At 42.5% G+C, this 21,956-nt stretch overlaps 1 protein-coding gene across 2 annotated transcripts in view; it reads left to right on the plus strand.

The window, feature by feature from the left end:
• mdfi (MyoD family inhibitor) overlaps positions 1-4,929 on the plus strand; it is a 91,695-nt gene extending 86,766 nt beyond the window's left edge. For both annotated transcript variants that reach the window (XM_060845188.1, XM_060845189.1), the window contains exons 4-5: positions 1,422-1,748; positions 4,268-4,929. In XM_060845188.1, the coding sequence (XP_060701171.1) occupies positions 1,422-1,748; positions 4,268-4,518 (578 nt within the window). In that variant the 3' untranslated portion in view covers positions 4,519-4,929. The remainder of the gene's footprint in view (positions 1-1,421; positions 1,749-4,267) is intronic.
• The last annotated feature ends 17,027 nt before the right edge of the window (positions 4,930-21,956 follow it).

Consider the following 21,956-nt stretch of genomic DNA (forward strand, 5'->3'; position numbering starts at 1 on the left):
GAGGGAGTGCCGCACTGTCGGAGGGTCAGTGCTGAGGGAGTGCCGCACTGTCGGAGGGTCAGTGCTGAGGGTGTGCTGCACTGTCGGAGGGTCAGTGCTGTGGGAGTGCCGCACTGTCGGAGGGTCAGTGCTGAGGGAGTGCCGCACTGTCGGAGGGTCAGTGCTGAGGGAGTGCTGCACTGTCGGAGGGTCAGTGCTGAGGGAGTGCCATTCTTTTAGAGGGTCTTCAGCCGGGTCCAATCTCTTTCCCATATTGTTGTCCTCACCCCTTCTCCTCCTGCCCAGAACAACAATGAGGTTTCTTTTGTCCTCACTTTCTACCCACTAGCATCTGCTTTCAAACGATCATCCTCTGCCATTTCCACCATTTCCTGCAGGATGCCCCCACCAAACCCATCTTCCCTTCCCCTCCACTGTCCGGATACTACAGAGACTGTTCTCTCCATGATCCCCTGATCCACTCCCCCATCGCTCCTTACACTTCCTCACTCTCCCATGGTGCCTCCCTGTGCAATCACGGAAGGTGTAACTCCTGGCCATTCCCCTCCTTCCTCCTCACTGCCCAAGGGCCAAACACACCTTCCAGGTGAAGTAGTGATTCATTTGTACTCCTTTCAGTCTGGTCAACTGCTCACAACGTGGTCTCCTTTACGCTGGTGAGAGCTAGCACAGACTGGGTGACCACTTCACGGAACACTGTTGGTCTGTCCATAGAAATGATCCCAACCTTCCAGATGCTCACCATTTCACTAAACCACCTTGCTCCCATGTTAATCTTTCTCTCCAAGGCCCTGCTGCAGTGTTCCAGCCAAGTTCAGAATGAGCTGGAGGAATAACACCTCATTTTCCACTTTGGCACCTTACAACCTTCGGCCTCAGTATGGAGTTCTGCAACTTTAGAACATGAAATCTGTCTTCTATTTTGTATACAAACCTTGCCCCTGCCCAACCGCAATATCTTGCTTATGGAGGCCTCTTGTTAGCAATGGCACCCTACTTTAAACATTTCACACCTATCATTAACATCTATTTTGAATCTACATCACTCCTTAACCACCATTAGCAGGACTTTTCTCTGGGCAACCTCACCATTTATTGCATCCACTTCTCCAAAGCACACATACTCACATAGACATAGACATACACACACACACGCACACAGACACAACACTCACACGCACACAGACACACACACACGCACAGACACACACACAGACACACACAGACACACAGACACACACACACACGTCAACAGTGTTAAAACCATCATTTTCTAGCTCCCTTCAGTTCCAAAGAAATAGCGAAGGACTTGAAAGATTTTGTCTGTATCTTTCCACAGATGCTGCAAGACCTTCTGAGGTTCTCCAGCACGTTCTATTTTAGTTATTGACAAAGCTTTCCTTTATTGTTTCTGTTTTAAGATCAACCCAAGGCTCCCCCTACAGCACGGAGCTTGGTGCCAGAGGATGCTGGACAGAGTCCTGTATTATCACAGAATGGGATCCGACAGGCAGTCCGCTTACACAGCACAGATACTGAAGCTGCAAACACAGCAGGAAGCTCAGTCACCCACACGCTGACTGGGCACAGAGCACGTTCTAGCCCTATGGAGCACTCCAACTCACTGAGCGGACACAGCCAGCATGGCAAGCTGCAATCGTACCCCTCTATCAACAGCCACAGCAGTAAGAGGAGTAAATCCAGTTCCCGGTCAACAGCATCTCAGATCCCGTCTGATGCAGAGGAAGGTGAGTCAAGCCTCACGATGGTCATCCTAATCTAACAATTGGTGTCAGTGACATTCATTGTGCAGTTTTCCATAAGGTGAATAATAACACAGACTATTTAAACCACCCTGATCAGGTGAATGTTTATTTTATAGACAATGGGAAAAGGCCAATGTTATATCCCATATCAACAGGTGATGATAAAAGGAATGGTTGGTCAGAAATGTTGGCCCCTGGAAACCATTAGGTCCTGTCGGGAAAGTGTATCTGTCTGAATTTAAAGGGATAAAGGGCATGTCACGCTTGTTAACAAGATATCAAAAGCATGGAAAATGCTAGAACCTTTTATAAAGGATATGACTACTGATTAGGCAAACTAAACATGGATTCATGAAAGGAATTTAAATTTGATAAACTTGATAGTGCTTTTCAAGGATATAACTTGCAGAGTCAATAAGGGGGAGTCAGTGGATGTGGTATATTTGGATTTTCAAAAGACTTTTCATAAATTTCTGCACAACGTTAGTAAACAAAAAGGGAATAAGCCAGCACAGGTTTGAGGATTAGTTAACAGGCAGAAAGCCGAGATAGGCTGAGATAGGCCGAGGCTGTGACCAGCAGGGAGCAGTACTGGGACATTATATCAGTGATACCAATGTGGGATTTTGGTTCTTGTGCTTCAGTTCTTGCGGTAATCTACCTACGTCTTGGTCAGAAACCCCATGTTCAAGTCCCAGCTGCTCCAGAGGTAGCTCATAACACACTTAAACAGACTAATTCCAAACACTAGGATATGGGGGGGGAAAAGGATTTGAATGGATATTTCTAAATTTGCAGATAATACAAAGCTGCTGGGAATGTGAGTTATAAGGAGGATGCAAAGAGGCTTCAAGGGGATTCAGACAGGCTGGCTGAGCAGGCAGGAGCAAAGCAAATGGAAGATAATGTCAACAAATGTGAGCTTCTCCAGTTTGGTCAGAGGACAAAATGGCCAAGTATTTCTTAAATGACGAGAGATTGGAAAGTGTGATATCCAAAGGGACTTTGGTATTTTTGTTCATCAGTGACTGAAAGCTACGTACAGATGCAGCAAACAGTTTGGAAGACAAACAATGTGTTAGCTTTTGTCACAAGAGAGTCAGAGTCGAGGAGCAGGGCAGTCTTGCTTCAGTTCTGTGGAACACTGGTGAGAGTACACTAGGAGTATCGTGTGCAGTTCTGGTCATACTTGTTCCAGACGGACAGAAGTTCACCAGATTGATTCCTGGGATGGTGGGACTGTCCCATTGGGAGAGATTGAGGGCACTGGGTCTCTGATGTTCAGAAGAATGAGAGACAATCTCACAAAATTGCAACTTATTACACAAAATGTTTAAGGGTTTACCGGGGTGGACACAGAAAACCTGTTTCTCCTGGCTGTGGGGTCCAGAACCGGGGGACAGAATCTCAGAATAAAAGGCCAGCCATTTCAGACTGAGATGAGGAGGAATCTCTTCACTCAAAGTGGGGGGGGGGGTGCATTTTTGGACATCTCTACCCCAGAGGATGGTAGCTGCTCAGTCATTAAGTATGTTCAAGACAGAAATAATTAGAGCTTTAGATATAAATGAGACCCAGAAACATGATGATAGCAGAGGAACATGACCTTGAGGTAGATGATCAACCATGATCTAGAAATGTATGGCAGGTAAAGGGACTGATTGGCCTAGTCTTGCTCTTTTTGCAATTACCATGGTGGATCATGGACAACATCTAGTTGCCAAGCTATTCAAGTCAAGCAAAGAACTGAAGCTGAAAATATTAAAACTAAATTGTTTTAGAGATCAATAGCTTCAAACTGCAATCACCTAAAAATCCCTTCTTCAAGTTGTTTATCAGAGAGTTCCTGGTGTCCCAATAAAGATCAATGCCACTCCGTGTGATCTGGGCTTGAGGCAGCTGAGAACAAACTGCTCCCGGGTGGACAATATTGGACAGGTCCTGCTGGCCCTAGCACCACCACTCGGACCCCCCCCCACCCCATCCAGGTTCACAACACTAGATGACTATGGTTATATGATTGGCTGTGAATTTAAACTGGCCAATTCTGACCCAATTGTAGGAAATGTTCACCTCCCTAAACAGCGAGGATCATTGGAAAATGAAGCTTTGAAGCTCATCACAGTCTGAGTTGGATATAGAGCAGGCTGCCAGGGAGGGAGCAGACGCCATCCCAGATTTCTGCCCAGTTTACTGATGTCATTAAGAGCCCACAGCCTGCTACGAGCTTCTGTGTGAACCCAAAGGTAATGAATTAGCCAGTGGTCCTGCTGATGATCACTGTTTATACTCCCTGGATCAGAGAGCAACAGAGGGCAACTGAGTCAGGATTCCTGTTTCCTGAACTCGCCAGTCTGTACTGTTAAATGTTAGTTTAGGGTAGGATTGGGTTGAGCTCTGATTTTTTTTTGCAGCTGGTTGTATATTTGTTTGAAGTGTACTGGTCTGAATCTAATTGAAAAGCTGTAACGTTCTTCCCCTCTGTTTCTGTCTGTGTGCAGATTGCTGTGTACACTGCATCCTGGCCTGCCTATTCTGTCAGTTCCTCACACTGTGCAATCTTGTGTTAGACTGTGCGACTTGTGGAACATGTGCCTCAGATAGTTCCTGCTGTTTCTGCTGCGGTTCCGAGGAATGTGCCCCGTGTGACTTGCCATGTGACCTGGATTGTGGAATTGTTGATGCTTGCTGTGAGTCAGCAGACTGCCTGGAGATCTGCATGGAATGTTGTGGCCTCTGCTTCTCCTCATAACTGTGAATCCTGGCAATCCCGGCTGGCTTTGATGGGAATACGGCTGGATTGTTGGTTCTGGTCAGTCTAGAAGACTCTCCAGATGTTGGAGTGAATGTCCTCAAGACGAGCACCAGTTAGTGAGGATCCCAACTCTGGAAGGTAGTGTTGTCAAGACTGGAAGACAAGACAGAGTCACAAACACATAATTGACATCACCGTCTGTTTGTTGGTTCAGCTGCCATGTTGTTCAGACACTTCAAACTCCAAAGATTCTTCTGGGTCAGTTTATTTTGTTCCCCATCACCAGCTTAAAGCATCCTCTCATGGTGTCCCATGTTGAAACTCCACTTCAGTCCTTGATCCCACTCCTCTATCCAACAGGAAATGGAGCATAACGGGAAGGTGGAGAGTGAGTCAGGGGGAAGCTCTGGGAAAGGTGGGAGTGAGTCAGGGGGAAGGCTGTGGGGAAGGTGGGGAGTGGGTCGGGGGGGAGGCTCTGGGGAAGGTGGGAGTAGGTCGAGGAGAAGGCTCTAGGAAAGGTGGGAGTGGGTCAGGGGGGAGGCTCTGGGGAAGGTGGGGAGTGGGTTAGGGGGAGGCTCTGGGGAAGGTGGAGTGGGTCAGAGGGAGGCTCTGAGGAAGATGGGGAGTGGGTCGGGGGGAGGCTCTGGGGAAGATGGGGAGTGGGTCAGGGGCCATGCTGAGGAAGGTGGGGGTGAGGATGGGGGTGGAGATTCTGGGGAAGATAGTGAGTGGTTTGGGGGAGACTCTGGGGAAGGTGGCAGTGGGTCAGGGTAGATGCTGGAGAAGATGGGAATGAGGATGGGAGGAGATGCTGGTGAAGGTGAGGAGCGGTTAGAGGGGGGTGGTATTCTGGGATGGCAGTGAGTGGTGCAGGACTAACTGCATCTTGTTGCTACATAGTTGAGCCCTCACTCATAATTCCAGCTGTTGAATTTCAGAGTGTCAATGGCAAAATCTTGACAGCCATTAAGGCAGCTTCCCAATTTCCTTTGGCAATGCTAATACAACAGATCAAGGACTTCAGCCCAATGAGCCCACCTATCCACAGTTTGCAGTTTGAATCCTGGAAGTCTCTTTTTAACAGTGCTGTGAGTGTCCTGACACCACATGCCCCTGCAGCAGTTCAAGAAAGCAGCTCAGTACCACCTTGTTAAGGATCATTAAGAACAGACAATTAATGCTGACCCGACTGAAAACATCCACATCTTGTGAAAGAGTATCTAAACAGAACGGGAATCTCAGTTAATGACCAGAAACAATGTAACCATTCTTGGAATACATTAAGATATTTTTAAGAGATATGAATTTGTCTTTATTGTCCTTATTAGATTCAAAAGGATCCATTTTGGGTGCAACACCTGTCCCTCAAGATCACCTGAATAATCTGTGACCCAAAATCGATTCAGAGCTCATCTCAGATATTTGGAGCACCACATAAAACGGATATTAATGATTTTACATACACGAAGGAGGGATCGAGGTCTTGCTTTGTTTGACTTTGAGATAAGGCCTCACCAATGTGGACATTAGTAAAAAGTAAATTGAACTATGGATCTGGGAAACAGGAATGCATGCTCCCCTCTTAGTCCCCTTCCCCAGCCCTATGTGCCACACTTGGGGCAATAAGGTATCTGTTGTGTGGAAAGGGGATTGGATTAAAACCTAGCCTTACGAGTGATCTTTCCTCAACTTGTTTTAGCTCATTTCCTGAAAGTACTGATGCCTTTCAATTGCTTGTTCAAGAGTCTATCCTTCAAGAATGAGGTTAGACAATGTGTTTTGCAAGTAATTTTGGCACAGTCAGGTCTAACACCTCTCTTCACTATCCCTGCCCGTAACCGTACCCAGCCCTACAATCCTCCAGCCACCCACCTCCTGAATATGTTGTCAGCAGAGCTTTGCTAGAAATCATCAGTGACAGTGTCAGTGCCTCATGTTCCTCAGGCTGACCGGGGACAAAGTGACTAATCCCATTGGAGATTAACCAACCCACCAAGCTGGGCACCTTTCCAGTTTTCAAAGTCTGTGATGATATTTTATCTTTTACCACATCAGGTTGTCTGTTTTTGATGACAGGTATGACATATATGGCTCTATTTAATTGTCCAGTGATATTTTCACTTGGGCGCCATACGTTTACAAAAAATCTTAATGTGCAATGTACGAGCAAATGATTAAACAACAGTACAATAAGACTAAATCACTTTGCAGTCTGATATTAGATCAATTTAAGGTACTTAGCAAAAGAATCAAAGGGGACATCGGAAGAATGTCTTTTTTGAAGATCTGTCTGTCTGAAAGGGCAGTGGAAGCAGTTTCAACAATGACTTCCAGAAGGGAATTGGTTAAATACCTAAAGAAGGAAATTTTACTAAGAATGGGGTAAGAGGCCGCTGAATTGAATGGTTCTTTGAGAGAGCTAGCACAAATATGATGGCCAAATGGACTCGTCTATGAATCTACCATGTGTTTGTTGATGACTGGAATCTCTTACCTCAATCTGCTTCATTAGAGCAACTAAAGGCACAATTGAGAGATTACAATGTTTGTCTGTCTGAACTTGTGACTGAAATATTCATCTCTGCTGAGTGACTCGCTTGTGATCAGGGCTGCAGCAGGATGTTTGCAGCTTTAATATTTGAAAATTCTGATTAAAGGTGAAGACTCCTTTTACATTCCTCACATTCCTTATTTAACGCACTGTGTAATAATCCAGGCTGTTTGGGAATTTTCTCATCTCGCTCTGACAAGCCTCCTGTTCACATTCTTACATTAATATCTAAGGTTAATGGCACATGCTCCATCCCTAAATCCTTCATCCTGAGCAACTGGAATTATGAAAAGCCTGACCTCCTTCAGTTTTCCTCGACAAAGTCTTGAAATCCACGTTTACTTTCATCCAACCGATAATTTTCTTCCACAATTTTTGATTTCAGCATTATTAAAAAGTTACATTCCTATAGCAACTCCTGTTAGCCGAGAATGTCAAAAAGTGCTTTACAATTAATGAAGTGCTTCAGAGTGTCACTTGTGAAACATAATGGCCAATCAACAGAAAGCACGATGTCACAACCCAGCTCAGCTGTCCATTTATGGTAGTGTTGTTTAAGGGATAAATATAGAACAGAACATCAGAGGGAACACACCTTACCCTCTTCAAAAACTTGTCTTTGGATCTTGTCTATGTATCTGAGAGGGTAGACCAGACCGCGGTTTAATACTTCATCCAAAAGACTGACCTTCCAACTGCCTCTCATTCTCCCCTCCTCCATCCACACTACCAGAGGTGGAGCTGGTGCCAGCCATTCTGCCCATGGCTCCTCATCCTGCAGCTACCTTCAAGCTTCTATATTTCTCCTACATTCTGTTTTTAAGTCAAACCTTTGCTAGCTTCATAAAATTTCCTTCTGGAGCTGCTGTGAGACAGTCGTGCTACCCACTGAGCCACCGTGCTGCCCCTAACTTTGGAGTTAAAGCTTCAAGCTGATCCTGGTGATGTCAGTAAGACTATTTGAAGAGAAATGAACTCTCCTTGTGCCCCGGACAATAACCTTTCCTCATGTATCTCCAGAAGATAGGTGACTAATCCTCTATAAAGGGTCACTTCAAGGAGGACAGCTTTCACCAGCTCAGCTTTGATGTCCGTACAGAGACATTTCAAACAATGGAGATTTGAGTGTGTCCGAGAAACTATACCCTATGGAAGGAAATCTGGAGCTATCATAGAATAGAATACCTACAGAGTAGAAGCATGCTGTTCAGCCCACTGAGTCCACATCGACCCTCTGAAGAGCATTTCAACCAGACCTGCCTCTTCCCTGTAACCCTGCATTTACGATGACTAAACAACCTAGCCTGCACAGCCTTCAACACTATGGGACAATTTCCCATGGCCAATCCACCTAACATGCACATCTTTGAACTGTGTGAGGAAACCGGAGCACCTGGAGGAAACCATGCAGACATGAGGAGAACGTGCAGACCCCAAATAACCAGTTGCCCGAGGCTAGACTTGAACCTGGCATTGTGGGGCAGCCGTGCTAACTACTGAGTCACCGGGCCACCCCAAACTTTGGAGTTAAAACTTCAGGCTGATCCAGGTGATGTCAGGAAGCAGGTTTTCACAAATGCTCTCCTGAAAAGATTGCCAAGGGACAGTCCAAACCTACAAGGCAGATGGACAGAATGTCATTGGCTGAGAGTTATGAGGGATCAGGTGGGTGAGTGGAATTGGAGAATTGACCAGCCATGATCTGATTGGCTGTCTGAAGGCACACTCACTTCCCCTAAAGCAATTCCAGAAAAACGCTTTGATCCCCGTTCAGCTGCTGAACCTGGCTTTGTGCCTGATTGTTCATATTTACTGTCTGTTTCAGGTCAGATTAAGAGCACTAGCTGTAGGGAAGGGTGATATCCACTAGGGTTAGAGAGTTTAAATGAAACAATTATCAAGATGTAGTCATAGAATCATGGAGATGTACCACACTGAAAGAGACCATTTGGTCCAACTCGTCCATGCTGACCAGATCCTAACCTAATCTAGTCCCATTTGCCAGCACTTGGCACATTTCCCTCTAAACCCTTCCCATTCATATACCCATCCAGATGCCTTTTAAATGCTGTAATTGTACCAGCCTCCACCACTTCCTCAGGCAGCTTGTTCCATACACACACCACCCTCTGTGTGAAAAGGTTGCCCCTTAGGTCCCTTTTAAAATTTTCCCCTCTCACCCTAAACCTGTGTCCTCTAGTTCTGGACTTACCCACCCCAGGAAAAAGACCTTGACTATTTCACCCTATCCATGGCCCTCATGATTTTATAAACATCTATAAGGTCACCCTCAGCCTCTGATGTTCCAAGGAAAATAGTCCCAAATTATTCAGCCTCTCCCTATCACTGAAACCCACCAATCTTGGCAACATCCTTGTAAATTTTTTTCAGAATTCTTTCAAGTAGCCGGGAGACCAGAATTATTCGATCCACTTGTAGCTATGTGCAGGAACAGAATCTCATTCACTCTTTGCTTCTCTCTATCAAATGATCAGCTAACTCTGAGACAGTGAAATGATCAAGTTAGTAACACTATTGACATCATGAAATTCCTGATATAGTGAAAAATGTAATATCGTACCATCTTAGAGATAATGATCAATGGAGGTAAAACACTCTTCATGCTAGTGATTTTACTTGATGTGTAAAGATGCACTGATCTGCTCATTATAAACAGGGAAAATGTTTACACAGCACTAAAGGACTTGAGTGTGATCGCTCGCAGCAAATTCACATCCCTCTCCCCCCCTCCCCCCACTGTGTTTTTATATAAATATGTAAACATCCTGATCTACAAACTGATAACTTATCACTAGCATGAAATATTGCTAGCATCAAATTGAATGAATGCTTGTATTTCTATCTGGTAATGTAACCCATTATATTAGTATTTCGGGGCAGTATTGTATTGAGGTATTGAATTTTGTTGGGGATGTACAATGGGGTCTGTGGAACTGATAAAGTTACTCCCCAGTTTCTCACTCCAGGTTCAATGGTGTCAAGAGGTGATTCACTAAAAAGGCTCAGTACTTCCTCCGCTCCACCCACTGAGGCCTGAAGCACACTTTTTCAATATTCCCTTTCTCTGCCTCTATCTCTTGCTCTCTCTCTCTCTTTCTCTCTTTCTTCTCTTTTAAGTCAGAATACACAAAACCAGGTAATAGTCCAACAGGTTTACTTGACATCACAAACTTTCGGAGCCTCTTGGACTATAACCTGATGTCATGTGACTTCTGACCTTGTCCACCCCAGTCCAACACTGACACCTCCACATTATCTCCTGTTTTAAAAAAACTCTTAAAAACTTACCTATTTAACCAAGATTTTGATCACCTGCCCCAATGTCTTGGAGCAGTGTCAATTTTTTTTCTGATGACTTATCATTAATTTGCTGAAATCAACAAGGAGGTGCTGGGCTTCCTGGAGTCAATGAATTTGATTGCTTCCAATCCAAGCTGATTTCCACCTATCCCACTCCTTCTCCTCCTGTCTTTCCACTAGGATCTGGTTACTGCAGAGTAACTGGTCCCTGTTATCTCAGTAGTCTGGCCAGTTTCCTGTTGTGAGCTAAAGTTCTGGTTCTTAACTGTTACTTTAATAAAGTCTTTTCAGCATGGGAATAGGCCACTCAGCCCGTAGGCCATTGATATTTACCCTCCACAAGAGCAGAATCCAAATCTCTCACACTCTTTGTCCCTGTGCCTTCTTTCCATCATCAGTGTAACCTCAGTTTATATGTTTACATGCTCCCTGCTTCAATCATCAATAACATCAATACACCTCCAGTGCCTCAATCTTTGACATCAAAGTTTTGGGGCTGCAGACATGGTATTATGGCTAGAGCCAGTCTTGTCTTTACCTGATATTTATGTATTAATGTGTACAGTGTGGGTTATTCAATAACAATTTCTGAAGACTGATTTCTTCTGCCCAAGTGCCTTACCAAAATGTCAGCTGAAATTAGCCAGTTCAGCACAAGTTCATGCCAGGTTTGATGAACCATTCTGTAGGTCTGGACTGGAGCAGCTATATTCAGAGTCTCTCTGGAGAAAGTTACACTCTAATCATGTTTGTTCAGCAGAGAGGTTATTGCTAAATGAGTTGGGTGAAGGTTATTATCCATTCCTCTTGGGTCTCAATCTGCCCTGAACCAAGCACCAAGATACAATTCAGAGGCTGTACATTGTTCTAAAGGAGTCAGAAGAAGGAAATTAGGGAAGGTCTTTCCATCCAAGCTGGCCCCTCTTGCAGATGCCCAGAAAATCAATACTGGCCTCGTGCTCACCATAACGGGCAGAAGAGCTGATGCCAAAAAGACTGCAGTCAAATGTACAAAGAATCACCTTCACCCAGACTTATCCCGGGATTGGTGGAAGATTGTAAATGACAATCATAGTATTTTTAAAACATAATGAATGCAGATGAGATGTTAATTTATTTATTGCTGTTACCAAAATCAGACAAGTCCCATATTATGTGAAAAGCCCTCTTGTATTAACTTTGCCCCCTGATGTGATTTAAATGAGGGACTTATTATGTTGATATTTTCTTGTGTTTTATCTATTTTGGATCTGTAATCGGTTTTATTGTACAATTGATAGTTTACAGCTCTCTCCTGTTGATAATATTTGGTAAAACTTTCCATGACTTGCCTATCTTCACACAGTTTCATCCTGGAATTTAAACCATTTCAAAGATCATGGGAAAGATGTAATATAGTTTAATGAAAATGTTCATATACACTTCCAAGCACATTAAGTTGTACTAAAGCTTTTAGAATTAACTTTTCAATTTGAGTTTTGTTTATTGCCATGTTCCTATGAGAGTTTGTACAATCTGAGCTTCAATCCTATCAAAGCAAAAGGGAAAAAGTGAGGGGTCCAAGTGCATAATTAGAGATCTCCCTAATGCTCACTCCATCTATTGCCCCCCTCAATGGGTTTCAGTTTTGTTAGCCCCCTTGAGTGACCACACAATGGGGAAGGCAGTGGTAGAGTGATAATGCTGCTGAGCCAGCACTCCAGACGCCCAGGTCAGTGTTCCGGCACATGGGTTCAAATCCTACCACAGCAGATGGTGCAATTTGAATTCAATAAAATCTGGAATTAAATATAGATTAATGGTGACCATTTTTACAAAGAACTGCAGACAGTGAAAATCTAGGATAGAAATTGGTGGTGAAACTCAGTAGGTATCTATGGAAAGAAAGCAGAGTCAATGTTAAGCTGAAATGTTAACTTAGCTTCTGTCTCCATGGGTGCTGCTAGATTTGCTGAGTTTCTCCTACAATTTCTGTCTTTGTTTCAGGTGACTGTTTAACTGCTGTAGATTGCCATAAAGTCAAGATGCCAGTGTTGGACTGGGGTGGACAAAGTCAAAAATCACACGACACCTGTTGGACTATAACCCAGTGTTGCGTGATTTTTGAGATTGTCATAAAAACTCATCTGGCTCACTAATGCCTTGAGGGAAGAATGCCTACTGTTCTCACCTTCTCTGGCCTACATGTGACTCCTCTGGACAATCACTGATGAGCAATACATGTTGGCCAGCTAATGTCATCCACAGCACCATAATGAACGCAAGTCTGGTTTTTGGGATAGTTCAGACACAATAAATGATGTGAAATGGTTTTTATTTGATGCTCTGCCACAGCTGGATCTTTCTGAAAACAAAATGGGCCCCTTAAAAGATATGTTGCCCAGGTAATCAGTTAGATGTCTCCTTTGGAGCTCTGTAGCAACATATATGTACAGTTGGTTCTGCTACAATGCATGTTTCTTCAACGTGGATTGTTATTGGCATGATAAAAGAATTTAGACCATTATTTGTAGAATGTAAACTTTCCTTACCTGTATTGGCTACAACGCAATTCTGGGCCTGTTAATTTAAATGATGCGGCAATTTCGTGATTTTATTATAACGTGAGATCACACGAGAACAGAACCATCACATTATATCAGAATCGACTGTATCCGAAAAGATCAAAGAGAAAAATAATTATTTTCTCAGTGCTTCACATAGAGAATAAGTAAAGATATTACAGGCAGCACAGTTGCTCAATGGTTAGCAATGCTACCTCTCAGCGCCAGAGATTTGGGTTCGATTCTACCCTCAAGCGACTGTGTGGAATTTGCACGTTCTTCCCATGTCTGCATGGGGATCCCCCCCCCCAGTCCAAACATGCAGGTTAGATGGATTAGCTGTGGGAAATGCAGGGTTACAGGGATAGGGTGTGGGGGTGGGTATTGGTGGGATGCTGTTCAGAGGGGTCAGTGTGGACTTGATTGGCCAAATGGCCTGCTTCAACACTGTAGGGATTCTATCATTTACAGAGCACCTTCCACATCCTCAGAATGTTGGAATGCAAATGCAATACCCTTGAAGTGTAGTCAATCTTGCCATATGGGAATCACAGTAGCCAGTTTATGTACAGTAGGGTCCACAGATAGCAATATATCCATGATATGTATATCAATATGTGTCGATGACATTAAACAAGTACACTAGAGAGAGCTCTCCTGCTCCTCCTCATAATGAAATGGGATCCTTGGCCCTGTACTCAAGGTGATAAACTGGACCTGAATTTGTATTTCAAAGAGACAATCCCCTCTGGCAATGCTGTCATCTCTGTCTGCTCTTATCTCTGGAGGAGAACTTGAACCCAGAATCTTGTGACTTAGAAGCCAACGTTCAGCTGCACCTTCGGCGGTTCCGCAAGTTTTAACAACTCTATTTTCACAGCCGTTCTCTTTAAATTGGCTAAAGTGGTGACTCCCAGCGACCAAAGGTGATCTCACAGGCAAGTCTGTGCCTATCCTCAGCTGAACTCCATGCTTCCCAGCACAGGGTGTGTGCAGAAGCGAGATTTCTGGCACACTACCTCTAGCTAGAACTGAGGCACAGTCATATGGTTTGTAAGGTCGTGTAAGGAGATTGATAAAGGTGACTCAGTGCTGATTTAAAAATCATAATTACAATTTTCCATAACTGTTCAATTTTGAATAGATATATCTTTTGTATATTACACACAAGTGCTTATGTCCAACACTTTAGATCTCCCATACTCCTCTCTCCAGAGTTTCACAGAAGTCAGATTTTTATAGAAAAACCCCTGCTATAAATAAAATTTGTCATCTTTCTGTTATTAGTTTCTCAAGGGAGGGATTGCTGAAACAGTGAGCCTTGTATGTCCTACTGAATGACTCACAACACAACCATCTGGCCGACATCAGTGTAATAGCTAAAACGGCAACTTCCAAGCAGAGTAAAATGTTTACCTGAGTAACAATAGTCAAAAAATGCTAAAACCATAGAATCTCTACAGTATGGAAGCAGGCTATTGGCCCATCAAATCCACACTGACCCCTCTGAACAGCATCTCACCCAGACCCACGTTTCTACTCTATCCCCATAACCCTGTATTTCCCATGGCTAACTCACCTGACCTGTACATCTTTGGAATGTGGGAGGAAACCGGAGAGCACCAGGAGGAAGCCCACGCAGACAAGGGGAGAACGTGCAAACTCCACACAGACAGTTGCCTGAGGCTGGAATGGAACCCGGGTCCCTGACACTGTGAGGTAGTAGTGCTAACCAATGAGCCATTGTGCTGTCTCAAAAGGTCAAGATAATGTGGTGTTGTTCAGATGATCAGGACCCAGCTAATTATAAAAATTCCATGGTGCAGGGATTTCAGACTATATTTTTACTTCAGGTCAGGTCTGATGAAGATTATCTCGACTCGAAACATTAGCTTGTTTTCTATCCATGGATGCTGCCTGACCCACTATGGTCTACAGCATTTTTTATTTTCAGTTCACATTTTTATAAAGGTGGACATTAGCTGAATTAGTGAAAGACTTGAATCCAAAAATGAAGCCCCCATTTCCAACAGAAGCTTGTTTCATCAAGTCAGGTGTGGTTGCTGAGGGATATAACCCAAGCCCAACAGGGCCTTGTAGTTTCAGTGCTGACATCAACTGGACCCCATTTTTATTGGAGCAGACACCTTTTCCCACAGTGGGTGACATTGCGATTGTTCAGAGTGAATATGACTGTCTCCAAAAAATGGATAGGTTGTGTGGAGCTGACAAGCAATCAAACAATTTAAATCCACTGCTCTTTAAATTCTTTCACAAAGCAGTCTGCCATGGTCCTTGCAATTTCAATGACTTTTTCTTTGACAAAAGTCTAAAGGACTATTTGGATGTTATGATTTCAGCTTGGCTGCTTCCAGTGTTAGCAAAGTGGGTGTGGTGGGCAGGAGTCTGTAAGTTCCCAGTTTGATTGATCGCTCCAATTGGTTACAAAGGGAATATCCGTCTTTAATTTGGGATATTGAATACAAATATTAATTGTTTTTAATAAGGGATTAAGTATTTGAAATTTAAACATATCATGCATGCTTTTATTAATGAGATGTAATTAAGTATCATTATATCTGTGCTGGATAATTAGAATCTTGTTTCACTTTATCTTAGCATGGCTACTGGAGTCTGTCTATAGGCATCTTTGGATGAGTTGGTATAGATGATGTCAGGGCAGAGTGTTGGGGCCATAGGCAGGTATGTGTTGCCACTGTGTTGGATTGAACATTAAGAAGTGATGAGAGGTTTGTTGAGGGGGCACAGGTTGGTTTGGAGGTGATCAGAGAATTGGTGTTGGAAGGGGATATAATGATGAGGGATGGGGAAGTGTAGAGTAAAGGACTATGAGGGTTAGAAGGCCTTACTGTCTTTCAATTGTAACTGGGATGAAGTCTTGGCACAGGACAGCCACTATAGCTGAAGCTGCTATTTCTGGGGACTGCAGACTAAGGCCAGAGTAAAACTCCAGCAAGTTAGACCAGTTCCTCCAAGAGTCAGGAAATTTCCAGACTCTGCACCTCATGCAGCAGTGGAAATTCCAGCCTGGAGGTTGGAGAGGAATCCTCCGACTGAAATTTTTTGGTCTGAGATTATTTGGGACTCCAAAGTCAATTCTCCTCCCATTTTTCCAAATCAAGAACTTCTACTATGGAACTAACCAGACAGGTGTCAATGTTACCGTCAAATAAAGAAGGGGGAGGTTCACTCAGTTGGCTGGACGGCTGGCACGTGGCTCAGCATAACGTTAATATCCTGAGGTTCAATCCATTCTGGTTGAGTTGAACTTGACGCCTGCCTCTTGCTCTGTTCTGTAACAAGATCATGGTTTGACAACCCTTGAAACTTTAAGTGTGCTACCTCGTGAAGAGAAGGGAAATTCCTTCATGAAAATATGATCATTAAAACTACAACACAACTGTTACCAGTTTAGGATGGAGGCCAGAAATCTTCACATCAGAGACCAGCTTCCTAGGTAGGAGAGCTGGCTATGCCTAGCTAAGCAGCCACCTGAATGTAGCCCACCCCCAGAGAAAGAGGAGACTGCATCTCCAGAAGCTGGTGAGGTGTGTGAGCTGGCAGAGACAATGGAGTGAGCCTTTGGAGATTAATTGAGCTTCTTCTATATTTCCAACATTCCTCAGGCTGAGAGAGGAATACGGTTCTTATTTGAAGGGTGGAGCTTACTGTTTCTCTTTCATTAAGAATTCAAGTCCAATTGCAATTTAGTTTCTCAACTCAAATTTGATATACCAAACGCTCACAGTACAGCACTTCTTTCAATTTAAAAAGAAACTTAAGGATGCATAAACTGGATCACATTGCAATTATCTTTTGTTTTATTTTGGTGATTTCATAAGATTGCAGCTTGTTCATGAAAACAGATCAGAGTCTGCAGAGTTCAGCATTTTTAAAAAATAAAGTTAAAAATCACACAATGCCAGGTTATCGTCCAACAGGTTTATTTGGAAGCACTAGCTTTCGGAGCGCCGCTCCTTAGTCAGGTGATTGTGGACCATAAGATTGTAAGACATAGAATTTATAGCAAAAGTTTACAGTATGATGTAACTGAAATTGTATATTGAGAAAGACCCAGATTGTTTGTTAAGTCTCTCATCTTTTAGAATGACTGTGTTCGTTTCAGTACTTTTATATGTCAATCACAATTTTTTTAAAAAGAGTTGCATTCTCAAGTGAAATTTAACAAATACCCAGATAAGGTATTGAAGCTGTTAGCTCCCTGTGAGGCTGCCTATGCCACAACAGTCAAACTGATTCTAATCTAAAAAACTGATTTACAGAATCTTACATGGATTCATGCAGTGTTTAAGTAAAGTAAAATGTAATTCTGCAAGTTTAAAAAACAAAGTGATACTAAACTCTGTGTAAAGCTGCTAGAATTTGCAGTAACTCATTTTCCGATCTAATCTGAACCAGGCATCTTTGCAAATTGAGCCAAGTCATGTGGGGCACATATTGTCACACAGAGTGCCTCACTGTACACAAATGCCCACAATGTTCTCGAAACCACAATCAGGCCAGCAGACTGACTCCATCAGGATTAATTTTGTGATTCAGGATATCCTCATCACTTCCACAAATTGAAGAATATTATTCAATAAATAAAGTGGAAGGCCAAAGATTTAATTAAATTCAGACTCTAACATGAAGCCGTAACGTCGATCTTGAGTTTTATGAATCTTTTTGTTGTGAGGTCAGCAAGGAACAGAAAGAAATGAAAATACAAAGAACTACTATGTTTTCCTTTCAACACAATCCGATAGTTATTATTAAAGCATTCACATGCTTGACATATGAAAAAAAACGAACAGTTTTCTAACACAATCTCTATTTAGGGCATCCAGAGTGTTTTTCAAACATAAGAAAAATTTCTGAGCTGTGGTTATTAAAGCAAATGCTGATACTTATTTCTATGAAGATCAGCTTTGGTTAGATTCATTGCCACCAACATTCTTCTGAGACTGGTCTGTAGGGCCTTCCTTGTATTAGGTAGCAAAAGATTACTCACCAAATCTTCAGTAGAAGACTCATACACTTGAGTTACAAAAAGTAGTTTATTACATAATAGTACCTTAACTTAGCTTATAACTGGTTAACTTCATAAATACTAAGTGAGAGACAGGATTACCTCCTCAGTGGTAGTAATTAGGCCTATGCTACTTGCTGTCAACTGTAGAATTGATGAACAACTTCCAATTCCTCCCATAAACTGTCATTTATATCTCAGTGGACAAAGATATTCTGAAGCTTTCAAATTAACCATTTCAGGCCAGCAAACCTATAGAGCACCTCTCCCTCTCCCCAAACCTTTCTTTCTTTATAGAGTCCATTCCTGCTTCAGTACCACCTGATGAAGGAGCAGCGCTCCGAAAGCTAATGTGCTTCCAATTAAACCTGTTGGATTATAACCTGGTGTTGTGTGATTTTTTTACTTTGCTTCTGTAAGGCTATCAAGTTTACCACTTTCCTTTCTTTCCCCTCACGCCTCTAACTTCTCAAATGTAATTGATCTAGAGAGTTAATAATTCTTCCAACTGCCTCTTTGACTTGGAGGATTGGTGTGGTGCTGGTTTGAGGATTGTTGATTTGAATGTAGATCCTGAATTAGAACGATTGATTGTTCCCATGATGTTCTCATTAGTTTTCCCACCGCAATAGGACTGGGCCAAGGTTGCACAGTGATACATAGTTTCTGTAAATTCTCCATGCAGTTGATGAGGTATGAATGTTTGGGATCCATCAGTTGTTGTATCTAATCAATTCGGATCTTTTATCAAAACTTATTGCCAGAGGACCCAACTTGGCAACTCCTCAGTGTGGTGACATTTATTGTAGTTAGTAGATTGCTCTGTCAATAATGCTGTTCTTTACAGAAAGTATTCGTATTGTCTGTGGGACTCATCTGTAGATAAGGAGCTGAGTTTTTAGCTTCCCCCCATGACTAATTCAGCTGGTGTGGTGTGGATGGAGTGGAATGGCCTGATCATTCAGCAAAGCTGAGTGTGTTCTTTTTCAAGAGGGATTTAACAGATTGGAGCCCTCAGTCAGTTGCTGCACTTGGCTGGGATATTGCAGCGAGCTGGTTACATGTTGGAATCAGGAAATCACTGCAATCTGCTCATTAATAAGCTGTGGTGCGTTTTCAAGCACGATCAAATCAGGGATGCTGTCATGTAGCAAATAATTCATGTAGGACCCTGCACAACTGCACCAGCAGCGGTGATGGTACAGAATGTCTGTACCTCAATTCAGTGTGAGATATAATCAGCAGCAATGAGACTAGAGCGTTCATGAACATAAACAGGTCAGTTCCCATGTAAAGAGCTCATCAGAATGAATGGCTCTCTGCTTTTCAATCTGTGTATAATGGGTGGTTCACTGTCAGCTGTTTTTGAGATTACTGTCCACCATGTAGAAACCTAAACTCTGTCTCTGTGTCTGATATAATACCTAAATGTTCCTGATGGCACTTATCAAACACCTCAGCTCTCAGTAAATGCCTAGTGAGTCACTGAATCCAAGAGTTATCTCTAATGGTGAAATATTGTTGATAGTCAAAGCAGGTCCTCATAGTCCAGCCATTGTGGGGTTTTCTCTGGCCATCGTTTGACACAATATCAATAGATGTTGATATACCTTGAATAATTTGATTAAGTCTATTTCATGTTACTGGACACTGGCCCTACTGTGGATTTGTGTTTACAAATTATATTCACAACAAAGTCTCCATCAGGCATTGTAATTCTCCCCACAGTCACTCTGAAGACAGCATCCTCTGATGCTTGAAGCTTCTATTGTACGTGTTTGGTTTGTGTCTCACAGCCAACCTCATAAAGGCAAAGATGAAATCTCCATGTCCATGGAGGTATCTGCCAACTCTTTCTCATCCAAGAACAAGACCAATAGTTTATGGTCAGCCGCTTATTATGACCAGGTTTTTTTGGAAAATTGGAACTTTTTAAAAATATATTATTTTTAACATGTAGCTATTGCTAGTTAATTAGTTATTTAGTTTGAAATGAAAAGGAGTCAATTCTATGATTTTCTTGAGTGACAAAGAGCAAACTTTTATGAACTGAAAAATACATGGAATACGACAACAAAGATACACATGAAGAAAATCTTTGAGCTGACAAAGAAGATGGGAGAAACAAGGGGTATCTAGTTCAGACCAGCAAGGAAAAGGCAAGTTGCAGTTTACAGATTTTTTTTGAAATCTTTACGTTACAAGAGTGAGACCTGAGACCTAAATGCGTCAGCCGTGCCTCTGCTTCCCTGGTAGTGGTGAAGCTGACAGATTCCCTGATAAAGGGTCACTGGATCCAAAACATTAACTCTGCTTTCTCTGCACAGATACTGCCAGACTTCCTGAGGTTCTCCAATAATTTGTGTTTCCATATCAGACACCCTTTATTTCTTGTCACTGGCGATTTTTCCAAGTCATTTTTATCTTTTACTGACACAGGTTTGCTAAGATTGAAAGAGAGGAACTCTTTGCATCGTTGCTGCATTCAATCCATATTGTTTTCTCTCTTCCTTGCTGCTCAAACTATAGCTTATTTGCATATTTCAAATCTAGCTCCATTTCCTTTTCCAAACTGAACACTCCACAGGTAAACTCCCATTTCCAAAATGCGAAGTTATTATTTAAGTGTGAGGAAAATAAGAAATGCAAATATCTTGACACCTCACTGAGTTCAGTGCCTTTTAACTAATGACAAGTTCTGATGCAGCAGTTTCCATATATTCAATAGGAATTGCCTCAGCTTGTCAGATGATCACAGCAGCTATTCTATGTCAGCAGTATTCTTTTTTTTTAAGCCATATTTAATCCATGGAAGTTTCAGATATTGAAACCTGTAGGTGTTTGCATATTGTGTACATCCTGGGGCACATATTCCAGTCATCTCAATATGTATTAATATATTTCCATATCACCCCATCTACCTCTTGCAATATCTTGGCTGTGGGTATACTGACAGTGGTTTACTGACAGTGGTGCAGTGGACATGGAAATTGGATGACTTCTGAGGTAAGGGCAGTCCCAAACTGCAGTCTGTTTAAACAATATCTCCCATAATAAATATGATGAGCATTCTCAATTGCTCATCCAATGCTGAACTGCCAGCATCAAGTTTGGTAGAGATTCTACTTTCAGACAATTTGGATAGACTCTTGTCGACAACGGGCATAAGATAGATTTCCCTAGCGAATGCCTTGTGTGATGTTAACACATTTCAAATGGACCCATTAGATTTGGGATAGTAACCATCCTTGTGCACCGCTCTGTTTGCTTTCTATCTTGTGAAATGACATACTTTAATTATTTTGGAACCTGATTCATACAGTGTAAAAGGTTTGCCTGGATGTGTGGAAAGATAAGGCTTGGTGTCTTCTCTTTGTGTGGTGCTGTATTCTGCAGAGTTTCCCCAACCTTGTGAACAAGTCAGGTTTTCCTTCGCGAGATTACTTCTCTCTCTCTGTTATTTAACTGCTGTTCTGTGAAAGTAGTTGAGAAGGAAACATTGTTTTCTTGTTCAGATGTGAAGTCTTCTTTGTGATCAAGTAAATATTTAATCATGAATGGATGATCTTTAAGTCTGAACGAATCTTTGAATATTCCTTGATATTCAAATTTTGTTTGGTCCCCCACCTGTGTAACATCAGATCAGATTTTGTAGAATTATGTTTCCAAAGGAGATATCAAATACCTCTGCTCCTGAGGAGGGAGTCTGTTCACATAATGAGCTCAGAAGCTTCTATAGAAAAGTCATTGAACTCAAAATGTGAACTCTGTTTCTCTCTCCATTAATACTGCCAGACCTGCTGAGTTTCTCCAGCAATCTCTGTTTTTGTTTCTTGTGTTAGAGCTTGATGTTGACATTAATTGTGTGTTATTATTTAATCCACATCTTGTGTAGTGACTTCTAGCTTCCAAAGGTTTCATTGATAGCTGATGTGATTAGGAGAAAGTGAGGGCTGCAGATGCTGGAGAT

The sequence above is a fragment of the Hemiscyllium ocellatum genome, chromosome 26 (assembly GCF_020745735.1).
Source record: "Hemiscyllium ocellatum isolate sHemOce1 chromosome 26, sHemOce1.pat.X.cur, whole genome shotgun sequence".
Lineage (NCBI taxonomy): Eukaryota > Metazoa > Chordata > Chondrichthyes > Orectolobiformes > Hemiscylliidae > Hemiscyllium > Hemiscyllium ocellatum.